General features: G+C 36.9%; 1 protein-coding gene and 1 long non-coding RNA gene across 4 annotated transcripts; one reads left to right on the forward strand and one right to left on the reverse strand.

Moving 5' to 3' along the window:
• Positions 1–2,017: 2,017 nt before the first annotated feature.
• LOC103409600 (uncharacterized) lies at positions 2,018–10,877 on the reverse strand. 3 transcript variants are annotated; one of them, XM_029098940.2, is made up of 6 exons: positions 10,640–10,877; positions 9,537–9,597; positions 8,864–9,067; positions 6,428–6,498; positions 2,646–2,785; positions 2,018–2,387 (listed from the first exon to the last, which is right to left on the reverse strand). In XM_029098940.2, exons 3-6 carry the CDS (start codon positions 8,999–9,001, stop codon positions 2,371–2,373), a joined length of 366 nt encoding a protein of 121 aa, XP_028954773.1. In that variant the 5' UTR covers positions 9,002–9,067; positions 9,537–9,597; positions 10,640–10,877; the 3' UTR covers positions 2,018–2,370. The 3 variants fall into 3 exon arrangements, 2 of the variants coding, with proteins under 2 accessions (XP_028954773.1, XP_070673325.1); XM_070817224.1 differs by lacking the exon at positions 2,646–2,785; XR_003771535.2 differs by lacking the exons at positions 2,018–2,387; positions 2,646–2,785; positions 6,428–6,498 and adding an exon at positions 8,404–8,648.
• On the forward strand, positions 3,167–3,558 carry LOC139193697 (uncharacterized). Its single transcript, XR_011578099.1, has 2 exons — positions 3,167–3,305; positions 3,355–3,558. It is a non-coding gene; the product is annotated as an uncharacterized lncRNA (long non-coding RNA).
• Positions 10,878–13,984: the final 3,107 nt, after the last annotated feature.

Here is a 13,984-nt window from a genome sequence, read left to right on the forward strand (position 1 = left end):
TAGCTGCCCAAAATCAAGAAAAGCTGACGCTAAATAATGTGGCATGGTTCGACATCAGAGATTCAAGAATTATGAATGCTTAATATTACGTGTGTTATGAATATAGGACAACCTAAATCCATCTTTTGATACCAAACTGACACATCCCAACCTGAATATCCAAGTGGACACCAAAATCGAGGCATGTTGGCCTATACGTGAAAGATGATGAATAGCCGTAACAAGCAAGTGATGCGTATGGTAGCACATGGTCATTTCGACTCCTAAAATAGTACAGGTCTAAAAGAGGACTAGTGAAAGCCCAAATGAAGAAAAGAAAATAAAGGCCCAAATAAAGGAAAGAAGACCAAGGCCCAAACGAAGGAAAGAATATCACAGGCCCAAAGGAGGAAAGTGCCCTATGTAATTAGAAAGGGTCCAATGCTTTGCTCAATGGGGGCCTTTCTAGTGCTAAGATAATTTGGCATTCATACAACATAATTTGATTTGCATCTACATGATTAATTAACAACGTTGAGTTGTTCTACCATTGACCTTGTTATCTTTTAATTTCTAATGTCTCTGGAACTAAGAAATTTTTTGTTATATATGTTCAGAAAAATAGACCTTTTATTTTTGGTATTTGTGTTTTAATGTCACTTACTTCATTAGGAAGTGATTTCCATTCTCTTCTGCACACTATTGTTTATTTCTGACATTTCACTTAAATTAATCAAAAGAGAATCAAAATACACGAACAAACAGAGGTGTGGAAAGTCGTTTCTCAAACCATTTTGGATATTCATGAATGCACGGGGTTCTTTATATATTGACAATAAAACTTAAAGTCTGTATTTATCTATTTCATGGATAGAATGACTTCATGATGAAAATTGTTAACACATCTGCACTGCCTCACAATTTTACATCATATAAGATATTTCTCAATGCTTTGCTTTTTCCATGGAGGAAGGTATTTCTTATTGTCCTAGTAATTATAGTTTAACATGTATGCAAATACTTTTAGTTTTATAATTTTTTATAATTTAGTTTTGCATATGTGTCAAACTGCAATTTGTTTGGAAGAGCAGGCAATGTCCTAACCAAATTTTTATGATCCAGCTCCATTGTTTCACTTTGTCAAGAACCTTGGGTCCAATGCCTTCTCTCTAGAAAGGGTCATTGTTTGGGTTAATATTTGAATATTGGATTTGAATGAAGGAGAGCCCAAAGATGCCAAATTAAAGGAAGACTTGCTCAAAGCCCAGCATCGAGCCTAGAAACAAACTGAAGCCTTCTTAGCCAAGACACAAGCCACGTGTCTGTAACTGAAGTGACAAGTGATGAAGACTAACCTACTATCAGCCAAAGAACACTTTTTAGTGGCATTGCTAGTAAAAAGTTGATGACTCACTACCCTCAAAGTGCTTTCAGGCAAGAGCAAAAGTTACAACAGTTGGGCCAGATAGTCTATAAAAGGGAAGAAAGGCTCCAGAGACAAGGACACTCAACTAATCAAACAAACAAACATACGAACTCTGCTCTCAAGCCAGATTTGCATCCAAAAGCTGAAATCAACTCAGATTTAATCCTTTTAGCAATAGTTTCTTTAGATAAACTATCTTTTGTCTAGTATAAAAGCTCTGCTATCTCCCTTAGTGGTGTAGTATCGATTCTCCTGTGTAAACTTATTTACCATCCATCCTTTTTTAGCATATAACCCTTATAAATTCAAAGATAAGTGATTGCAAGAGTTTTGCCTTGCCAGACAAGGTGAAATCTTGCCGAAGCTTTTTGTTTGTTTTCTAAATCAGTAGATCTATTGCTTAATGCATTCTCCAGCATGTATTCAAGTTATTTCCACCTGTTTCTCTATTTTGAGAGTCATTTGCATCTAGATATGTTTAGATTATTGGATATGTTTTCATTATGAGCAGTTTAGGACCAAACGAATGATTCAAGGGGCTCTGGACTCCCTCCGTTTAAACATACAAGATCATGAACTAAAAGTCCTTGTTTACAAGGCAAGAAAAAGAACTTAATGTGGACTTAAATCATCCATGACAATCCTTTGATAATAAGAAGTTGGAGTAACTTAGGGCACAAGTAATCAACTAAAAAACACACGTGTTCTATATCTACTATACTGAGATAGCAGTGGCACGCCTAAGCATTTAGTTAGTTTTGATTGCGAACCTCAAGGCCTACACCTAAGGCCCCACAAAGGTACCTTTCAGAACTAACTTTAAGCTCTTATTGTAGCACATCAGGCAAGTAAGAGCCCAACTACCAAGTACATACATCAAAGTGCCAATCCCTTAAGGAGCTGTGCAGAGGTCCAAGGAGCTTTCTCCAAGAGAAATCTTTGCCCGAACAACCATATTTCCATCCTCACAAGACATAGCAATCTGCACCAACATTAACACCAATCCAATTTTATAAACACAACTTAAGTAGAAAGTTGAGAACAAGATTGTTTTTCTGTTTTTGTTGATGCGTATAAATTCGTCAGCCACCTATACAAATTCCCTTTTTCGTTTTACCAATCGAGTGGCATAATAACTTGAAAAAATTGATCAAAAGAATGAACGTTGGTTTGATCTTGGTCCTTGTAAAAACCAGTCAAGATCAAAACCAAGAAAATAATTACAAGTATAGAAATGTACCTTGGACGCGGAAAGAGGATGCAATTTCTTCCATGCCACCCGTTTCTACAACTGAACAATTTTCTTTTACTAAATTTAATTGTCTCTCAAGTTTTCTTTTCCGCCGTTTCTCACCCCCTTTCGTTTTCCCCTTCCAACTACTAAAACATGAAAACTGACTCTCAAGTTCTAAACTGGTAGCCATGCTTAAAGGAAGAAACTGTGTATGAGTAATGTATGGCTTATTTCTTGTATTCGTGAAGAGTGTCGGGGAGGCATTTATAGAAAATAAGGCGATAAAACCGATGATGACACTACATTCGTTTATTTAGCAACAAACAAATCATTCACTTGTTTCACTTCAATATATAGAGACCAAAATAACGCATGTATTAACTTTCGTGTCATTTCACATGATTTAGTATTGCAGACTTACCTTCGGACATGCACTCTCGCGTGTATCAAGACGGTTATATAAATAGAATAAAAATAAAAATTGATAGAATTTTTAAAGATACATGCTAAGGAGATTATCTCAAAAGTGAGACTCTCAATAAACTTCCCGCAATCTCATGTGAGACTTTCCATAGACTCTCCATCACCTCATGCTTTTAGTAAAATGTTTTATAATGGTGGCATAGAAATTAACGTTAAATTGTGATATAACAAAAAATGGATGAAGCGTCCCATTTTGAGAAAGTCTCTCTAACATTTCTCTTTTTTAAATAAGGCGATAATACCAAAGATGACATAAAATTAGTTTATTTACCTACAAACAAATTGTTACGTGTTTCAATTGAAATTATAGAGCAGTCCATAATTCATAAGCTAATTGAAACATCTTATAACGCATGCATGCATCAACTGTCATGCCATTTCACATAATTGGATATTCATCACTTGCCTTTGAACATGAACTTTTCAACCATAATAATGATAGGAGCATATTTATGCGACTTAATTGGCTAGTTCTCGTGCATTTACGTTGTGTTTTTTTAGTTATTTTAGTGTTTAAAGTCACTTTTGTGTGTTTTCAGATTCCAAAGCCGAAGTGTGCAAAATGATGTAATTTGGAGCCTTTTGGAGCACAAAGAATAGATGAATTGAAGACTTGAAGAAATTAGGATTCCTAATCGACGAAGGATTCCTAATCGACGAAGGATTCCTAATTGAAAATTGATTCCTAATCACATGAGGATTCCTAGAAGAATGAAGATTCCTAATCCAATAAGGATTCCTAATTGAAGTAGGAAAGTTAAGCCAAAGTTTCCTATTTTAGTTTAACCTTTCCTAAGTCTAAAAGCACTTATGTTCCAGCCACTTTGAGGACCTCATATGCACTTTAGGACATAAAACAAAGATTCCTTGCACCATTCAAGGTAGTGCCGCACCTCACATACCATTTCCTTCCCTTTCCTTGCCGTGAGTCCCCTTTCCCTTTCTTTTTAGGACACTATCCCTTTCCCAAACATCCAGCCGCACCACCCTTGCCTTTCCTCTTCCTTGCCGTGCAAGGGAGAGGGTCCTTTCCTGTTTCTTTGCAATTAAAACACATTCCCCTTTGGTTTTAAACCCTAGCCGCACCTCCTAGCCTAATTCCCTTTAGTTTTCTGATTCTATTTCCTATTTAGATAAGTTTTAGACTTAATTTCTGATTACCTAAATAACCTAGGGTTTTAATTCCTAAATCCCTTTAAATAAACTTCATTGTGCAGCCACAAAAACATCCATACACTGCCCATTCACGCTAGAAACCAATCTCCACCTTCAGCCGCAGCATTCTACCACCATTCACCCAAATTTCTGCCACAAATCACCACTAGCCGCATCACCCATCAACCCTAAACACTTCCATACGTCCCCCCATCCATTCTACATCATTTAATAACCCAAAAACTTGCCCAAAGTCCCTGTGCCGCAGCAAAGGAGAGGAAGAAGAAGTACTTGAAGGTTCTAGCTGTTCAACATCGAATCGTTGGAATATTTAGGTGTTCTCTTTCTTATATTTACAATGTATAAATCTGTTTTCCTTTGTTTTGTGAACATGAGGAACTAAGCCTTTTTGGCTAAGGGGTTATTCAATACCATGATTATGCTTGCAAGATGAATTGATTACGTCTAATTGTTATTTCATGAATTGTGAAAGCAATTTGCTTAACCGTTTGATTGATGACTTATTTTTGTGTGTTAATTAAGGTGGCCAACTTAGTTTTCATGCAGGAATTTGAAGCTAAAACATAAGGAAGTTTCACCTAATAGTTACAACTTTATGTTTGCAAGTAGTGGAGGTCACTTATAAACGATCGTGTTAAGTGAATTCTTGGCAAACGTTTCATGCTTTTCATAGTAACAATTGCCTCGTCAATGCTTATAGTTTTCATGAAGCTTAATGATCTTTGATTGTACCTTTATTGTGCTTTTCACGTAAGGGACTTTTAGAGAATGTTTTGAGTTGTTGCATGTGCATTCCCATCCAATTCACTAACTTTAGGAAAACTTGAAGGTTAAAAAAGTGCTATCACAGTTAACCTAGGGCGTTGAGATTCATAGTTTATTGAAAGAAGCAATTGGAAATCAAAGTTGAATGCAAGTGTATCATGTGTGGAGAAGAACCCTCTAGTTAGTCTATCTCATCAAATCACCTAATTTTATCTAAGAATCTGTTTTCATTGTTCTTGTCTTAATTTAATTATTTTCGTCCAAAATCAACCCCACCTTATTTCTTTGAGTCATATTACTTAGAACTTGTCTTAGATATTGTTTTTAAGCATTTTAGGTCATTAGAAAACCAAAATTCGTCCAAGTTGTGTTAGAGTCCCAAAACTGCCCAGAAAGTGGTTTTTAGGCAGTTTTGAGTGTTTGTTTGTTGTTTTGAGTCTTTTGGTTTGTTTTAGTGTTTTAGAGTTTAGTTTTGCATTCTTTGAATCTAGTTTAGTGTTTTAAACCTTGTTTTATAGATTTGAGTCAGTTTAGAGTGTTTTAGCAATCTCTCCTAATCCCCGGTTTAAGAACGATCCCTACTTATCCATACTACAATTGTCAACAAGAGGGTTAATTTGTGTGTTTAGTTAATTTACGCATCAAATAAAAAGAATAAATTTTTAAATTTTGAGAAGTATTTATCACACCAAAGCCCACACAATTTCTCTCTTTATCATTGTATGGGTGCAGATAGCTTTCAAACATACCTATAAAATGATAATTCTAAGGAGATTTAAGTATTTCGAACTAAACACGAAGCATTCATTGATTTTGCATGAATGCACCAATAAAATAAGAAAAATAAAGGGTAACTGAAAATGCTATACGGTAACATATTTAGAGAATCTCTAGCGAGCTCCTTGAATGAATTCCTAGCTAAAAATAGAATTTTTACTTTGCTCTTAGGCTAGTTAGGTTAGTAACTGGAAGCTCCAAAATATGGGGAGGGAGAAAAGAGTTCTTAGCAAGTTAATATTTTTTTTAATAATATTGTAAGAGAACTATTATTAGCACTCCAAAAATCTTATTATACATTCCTCACAAATGTATTTTTGTTTCCAATTATTAAAAGTTTGGAGTGCTAAATGAGATTTTTTATGACACATCCCGACCCGGATTGTCCACTAGGACTCCGAATCGAGTTGTGTTGGCTGACACCTGGAAGGTGACGAAGCCATGAAGTGTAGTGATATGGAATATGTGAACAAATTTAAAACTAAAAGTGCCTAAATATGAGAGTACGCTGTGAGCGGGAATGAACTCATTTCACACGTGACGTCAGAGCATAAGTAAAGTACAGTATAGTGGATTGAAAATCATACCGTCGAAGGTAATCTCCAATACCAAGATTTGCCACGAATCCTTGTCGATATGAAAACTCTGCTACTAGAACCTGAAGGGATAAAAACAAGAGTGAGTGGGCTTGAATATAAAGCTTTAATAAAGACATTCTAAACAATATAACCCCTCACTGTACTACCTGTATAGTTTCCAGGAAATCATATCACATATAAGTATGAAGTCAAATGTAAATCCACATTAAATCCAAGAATAATCCAAAATCACTACATATTGGCAACAACATAATAAAATCAGGTGCTCATCAATCTATGATAACCCACGAGTCGGAATTGCCTAATACAACCTGTACGACTCATAAATCAATCTATGATAACACATGAGTCGGAGTTGCTTAATGCAACCTGTACGACTCATAGGCAACTTGTACGACAGTGTCGAAGTTACCCATTGCAACTTGTACGACAATATCGGAGTTGCCTATCATTGAAACATGTACGACAGTGTCGGAGTTGCCTATAACACAAATATAGTCATGCCATCACTCAATCATTTCAAATAACACCATAAACTCACCTGAACTTACCTGCGCGTCCCGCGTTCATATGGATATGCCATAATGCAATCTAAAGCTCAACCATATCATAGTATTTTAGATTATATAAATATATATATGTGTTGACCCTAGAAATTACAAAGTCTACGTGGCGCGCAGGCCGAGTAATCTATAAGCTAACTACGTCCTTCGGTGATTGCGGGGCGTGCCAACTCGTCAGCCGAGCTCGACCGAGAAGTAAATTTGTTGATATTGCTTTGGGTGCGCGGCTGACTTCTGCGTCTTGCGATTGCGGCCGAGAAAGGAACACGTCTCGGCCTCTTGGGCTCTCGAACCTGAAGACAAGGTTACTATTCTTACGAAGTTCAATATCAAATTCGGCTTTCAATGTGCCGAACGTAATAACGTGTAACACCTCACTTCGCCAAGAAGGCTGATGAGATGACCTCGACCAATAAGGGTTCAAAAACCCTTCTCGACCGAGACTTGGATAGGTAATCAACCGTTCTCGCCGCAGTGCTGTTGATGCCAACGGAAGATACTGCGAGACCGATTGATTCTACGGTGACAGAGCTATCTATGCCGACTTAAGATATCACCGGTTGCTTCCACAGTGCTGTTGATGCCAACGGAAGATGTGTCAGCGAAAAGGAAAAAGAAAAATCACAAGTTGTGAGAATTTGCGCAGGGCAATTTTGTGTTGATTTGCAGGGGGCCTTTTACGTTCCACAGCGCCTTGTATTTATAGGACTAAAGTATTTGGCTTGCACGGTCAGATAATGTTGCAGAGTCTGACTGCAACTCTACCTCGCAGAATGAAATTTGATCCGTGGCATAAGCTGGCCGACCTTTAAAATATAAAAACTATCTAGGCTTATCCCATCATGACCAAAGACCTAGCTTACCTAGGTTTCTCTCTCCACCATCAAATCCTTGCTTTATCTCATTAAGAATCCCAATGCAACTAAAGCCTTTTGTTTTTTCATGACGGATGTCCAAGTGCAACCATACATGCAAATTAAATTATAATTTAATTGCAATATCATCTAATCACTTGAGATACCATCTTCCATCAAATACCACTTTGTATCAGGAGTCCTATTGATGCATGACTCACGTGGCCACAGCAATATGACAAAAGAAACATATTCTCCAGTATCCTATTTTGCATGCCTACCCGATGTGCTTCGAGATAACTATATAAATAATTTTAAATTATCATCTAAGAGATAAATATATGATTAAAAAAAATCATAATGTTATCCTTTAAATAATAATTAAAAAATTATCTTAGTAAATCCAACAGTTTAGAATTCGCCCATTCAAAGATATTGGCCGATTCTGTAATTTTGGGTCCAAACACCTACATTTTTGGAACCATCAATAATGTATGAAATTTTTTACAAAAATCATAGTTTCATATCAATAAGAAGAAAACACATATAACTAGAAATAGATGAATTTTAATATGGTCAAAACTCAAAAGCACTAACAGGATCTCATATCAGGGTATTAATCATACTAGTTGTACAAAGACCACTAAGCACGCGCTAGAAAGACAAGATGAGATGAAAACCCAAAGGAACTAAACAGAATAACATATTACAAATTTTGTCACTGATGCAGGAAAACATATTACATTCATAAGTCAGAGTTGATCAGATCATGCAACGCTACAAATTTTGTCACTGATGCAGGAAAACATATTACAAATTTTGTCACTGATGCAGGAAAACATACCACATTTGATTGTTTGTTAAAATTAGTGCCAACCAACAATATTAAAGTAGCTCTAAATTAACAAACACAGTAAATCTGTAAGTATAATCTAGCACTAGCAGTGATAAATAATCCAACTGTGTACCAGCAAAATAGAACTGAAACAAGCCCGAACCCAAATTACCTTTGCATACAGATCAATATATTTACGGAACTCAGGATCCTCCACTAAAGCTGCATAGGTCGGAAGTTTCAGCAACCCCCAGTGTATCACCCCCATATAGTGCAAGGAGGGACAGAATTTCCAATGTATCACCCCCATATAGTGCAAAAATATCCTTGTCAGACAGCCCCATTCTATAGAACTTTTCCCTAAAATGTGGTGCACCTATTATAGAAAAATAGAACACACCGATAAAAAATTAAACTTCTATTAATGAACAACAAAACATTTCATCTCCCAAGCAATTTAATTGAAAATGATACACAAGCATGCATGAATTAAGAAAGCTAGGATACACAAGCACATATAAACTAATAGAGACATTATTAGAGAACTTCTAATCTAGTCTAATAAAAACACTTCTAAATATCTAATACCGAAACGCATAACATTTATGAATTCTAATCCAACTAAAAGCTAGCATATGAGAACTATTAAAATAGGGGAAAATAAAACTTGAAGAAGATATATTAAGTATTCGAATAAACCTCGTTTAGCACCTAGAAGTTGTCATTCTTTAGGAGAAATTTTAGAATTCTAAGAAAAAGTACAAAAAACAGATGAAAACTTGAAAATAGTGATATGGAAACTAACTATGTGTTCTTGAAATAAGTGATCAGTGGCCACAACATACCTTCCAGCCTGGAGATAAATCAATGGCAGGGCAATGAACTCAACTGCAGCACACCAGCAAGCTGAAAATACAAGTAACCATGCCCCTTAATATTAAAGAATCCACACTATCTTCCACGTATTTTAGGAAAGTATGCGACAGTCTTTGTACAAGCTCTTCATTTGCAAATAATTTGATGAGCTAAATTCATATAATAGGCTGAGTAAATTATTCAGAACTATAATCACTTGGTATAGGTCTGCATATGTAATCCTTGGATGCTTAGACATAAGAGTCATGACTCTCAAAGTCATTACCAAGATATGTATTAAGCACCTTGTTCTGATCTCTGTTGTGAATCCAAAGTATATGAACTACAACACTGATCCTACCCTAACAAAAACTTCCACAGCTTACATCTGATTCAAAATCTTAATTTCCAACCTCAAAAAAAATCCCAAGCATGGTGTTGAATCTATTGGAAACAAAACTTCATAATGTCCTGGCAACAAACATTGCTAAAACTCCTATAATCACGAACAATGCGGATTTATTCCAAATGAAAAAGTGTGGGAAATTGTACCCTACAAAGAGTCAAAGACTCATTAAATTTACCAAACTCATACTCCCTGTAGTTTTACAAGTTTTCAAACTAATTCAACACAACAAAGTCCCATTAGCTACGCAAAAGCTTAACAATTTTCGAAACTAATCCAAAACTAAACAATCCCATTAGCTACACCAAAAGTGGTTTTGTGTTTGTACTAAAACTTAAAACCCAGTTGTAAAAATCACAACTCTGAATTTAACTAAAAAATATATTTTAGCAGAATCTACTGAGTTCCAGATCAAATTCCGTTACCACCCATACTGAAACGAAAAATAATTCCTTGTATATCTCATAACTCACTTGAAAGCAAACGACAACAAAAATTGGAAATAAGAAAAGAAGGGATCTCAAGTACATAATCTTTCCAGGTAAACATATTAACAACAATTAGAAAAATCAATCCAATATTAATAAAAACAATTGTCTTCCAGATTTGAGAGGAACCCTAGAAATCACTTAGCAAAGGTTAATGAATAAGAAAAGAGAGAAGATGGAGATGATTGTAGTGGCTTACAAGAACTCCGATTGTGCTCCAGAATCTTTAATTAAGCTCTAGAATCTCCGATTGAATCTCTAATTGGATGGATTAGGGTGAGAGGAGCTCCATACTTTTAGTCGGATAGGTAAAAGAAACGGTTGAGGGAGAGAAAAACATTTTTCTTTTTCGGATACAAGGGGAAAGGCAATGTGCGCTTGGCTATTTCCTTTAATTGCGACGTTACTAATGCCAAGGTCGCAATCATTTTCGCTCCACCATCTAGCGCGCATGTTTTGTGTTATTTGCGAGGGCCGTGCTATCTGACAAAAAACTAGTCACAAAAGGCCTTTTTCTTGGGAAAGGGATTCAGTCTGAGTATATAATCTGAGTTCTTAAAATTTGATCTAATAGTTAAAAATAAGGAATTCCATTAAAAGTTATAATAACTTTAGCCGTTGAATCAAATTTCAAAGGCTCGAATTGTGTGGTTAGTAGGCTCATATGAAAGGGATCCGGTTTTCTTGTAGTGATACTATATCATTGGACTAATACTATTTATGTAATTATATTAATAAGGTTTGATAGGTTAGCCAATGCTTAAGCCTAAACCTATCATGATATTGCAAAATTTATACAGAATCAAACCAAATTACTATAAGAAATAACTTGAAATAGCTTGAGCTAGGTATCGGGCTTGAAGTTTTTATGCTTGCTAGAACTCAACTCGTGTAAAAACCTAGCCAAACCTAGTTCGAGCTTGAAAAAATTAAACTAGTCAAACTTCAGCACAACAATATTTAGTTTGGTTCAACTCGTTTACAGCTAGTGGGAACAAAAAATAATCCCAAAAATCGTGGAGGTGACATGTGGATTTTTGGACAAGAATGACGAGATTACCCTCAAGCACACCGGAATTCCCACGCGCATGCAAATGACAATAACGGCTCAATCAAGGAAAAGTCAAAGGTGATCAATATGGAATTTATTTCATATTCCTCTCATCACTCCTCATCAATCTCTTATTGATTTTATTAAAATGTAACTCTCAAAACTTCCTATTTAAATTAGGAATAATTGCCATAAGATATTATTTCACATAATATCTTGCAATAATCAACTAAATACACCATAAAGGGCCGGCCATTCCTCACCTTAAGGATCGGCCACTTTCCTATAAATACCCCACTTATCCCACTAAAAAACTAAGTCATTTGTTACCCACAAACTCCAAAATACATTATTTTCATAATTCTAACTTTGGCATCAGAGATTCTTCAACCAAAGCCCCTCCCAACCTAAATTTGGGCGTGTGAGGTTTTTGGCCTTAATCAAAGGTGATGTTATTTTGCAGGTGCATTTTCGTCAAAGGAAGAGATGGCAAAAATTTTCATTCAAAGTTTTTCCTCGTTCATACGTAAATTTTTCATACGTTCTTATTCCTAGAATTTTTTAATTTCTTTGAATACATGTAGAAGAAAAATACAATGGCGGAAAATTCGGAAACCACAACGAACGAAACTTCCTATGTTCAAAGATCCAGAACAAATGATAGAGATCACGATGTAGCCCTATCACAATGATCCGCGAGACTCACCAAGGCAAGATGAGTAACTTTGCCACCACGAAGCACCACCATTATGGCAGCCATGACAATTGTCGTGGCAGTGGAGAGTGGGACAGCTCCATGGAAGTGAGGCCATAGTAAGTAGGGAACATCGAGGCAACTGCAAGCCCAGGCCCACTCCACTTTGCAGCAATAGGCCCAGGCTATAGAGGCAGCCTAAGCTGCTACCTCAAGAGCGTAAGCCCAGGCCTTGCACGCAATCTGGCTCAAGTTCAACCAGTAGTCTGCGACTAGCCTGCTCGCTTGCTAGAAACGTATTATATGCACCGCAACCGCGACATAGACGAATTGAGCATAGGAAAGAGTAGCCTAGACCAACTTGTCACAACCAGGAGGCAGTTAGAAGCTCCACTACCTTAGCAGAGGCAAATTTAAAAAGAAGTCGAGACGCTCCTGACTGAACGATTACGCGATTTCCAGTGCGATGAAGCTGCTGCCCACCTCACAAGTTCACCATGCCTCACTTCACTTCATATAAGGGAGACGAATATCCGGATCGACATCTCAAGCACCACCGCAGTACTATGACCTTTATAAGAACAACGATGCGCTTATGTGCAATATTTTTGCCACAACTCTACAACGTGAGGCGCAAGACTAGTTCCATACCCTACTGTCGTAGTCAATCCAAAGTTTCAACGAACTTTCCTTAGTTTTCACTAAGGAATATTCATCTAACTGCTCAATCAAAATGATGTCTGACCATCTCTTCAGTATCGCAAAAGACTCGAGGGAGACATTTCACAACTATGTCAAGAGGTTCAAAGCAGAGAAGGCTAAGATTGTTGGCTGCAACGAAGGCATAGTAACAACAACATTCATAAATGGGCTTCCTATTAAGCACCCTTTATTCGGAAAATTAATCATGGGCAAGGAACTGACCCTGGCAACTTCGTATGCCTTGGTGGAGAAGCACGCACTATGGGACGAGGCTAAACAGTCTAGAAGAAATGAGTCAGAAAAGAAGCGCACAGATTATTCCCGGACCAGAGAAGACTCAATGCCCGAAATATTATAAGTTCACAGTTTCAATCGGCTAGATTCTCCGTAAGCTCAAGAACAAACTTTGGATCAAGCTGCCACCTATGAAAGGTGATTTTACTAGGCTGGATCAGACAAAGTATTGCTTTTTTTCATCAAAGACCAGGCCACAGTACCAATGGCTACCTGAAGTGGAACCAATACCTTGAGAAGTTGATGAATGAGGGTCAATGCGATGAATATCTTGTTAAAATCAGCAACATGGCCTACCCAAGCAGTGGAAACCTACACTAAACCCTCTTCAAAGACGATGCAGATTAGTGGCATCTTTGCCAGGTTTGAACACTCTCAGGCCATGGACAGCTCCAAAAGAAATAAGCATCCCACTTTCATCAAGTAGCAACATGATGGAATGCTGGAAAAAAATCTCCCATCACCCATTGAACCCCGTTCAAGCTTATCCAAATAAGTTCGAAGTCTCAAGCAACATGAAAAAGAAGACCTCGTCAGTCGAGGATTATCCAGTTGTTATGCAGTTTCTACCTTCCAGCACAATTGCTACATTTTTTATTCTCAATGAAAATTCAAGAAGTTATTCATAAGCCTGGCTCAACTGCTGTCAATAACAACTACTCAAACCCTTATCTGGGAAGGCTTTCCAATGCGAGAGGCTAAACTAATTCCCCACCACCCATTAGGCTTGCTCTCCGGTGCGAGAGGATAAACTAATTGCTCTTCAGTGCGATAGGGTAAACTAATTCCCTGACATCAATATG

Source organism: Malus domestica, chromosome 02, assembly GCF_042453785.1.
Source record: "Malus domestica chromosome 02, GDT2T_hap1".
NCBI classification, from domain to species: domain Eukaryota; kingdom Viridiplantae; phylum Streptophyta; class Magnoliopsida; order Rosales; family Rosaceae; genus Malus; species Malus domestica.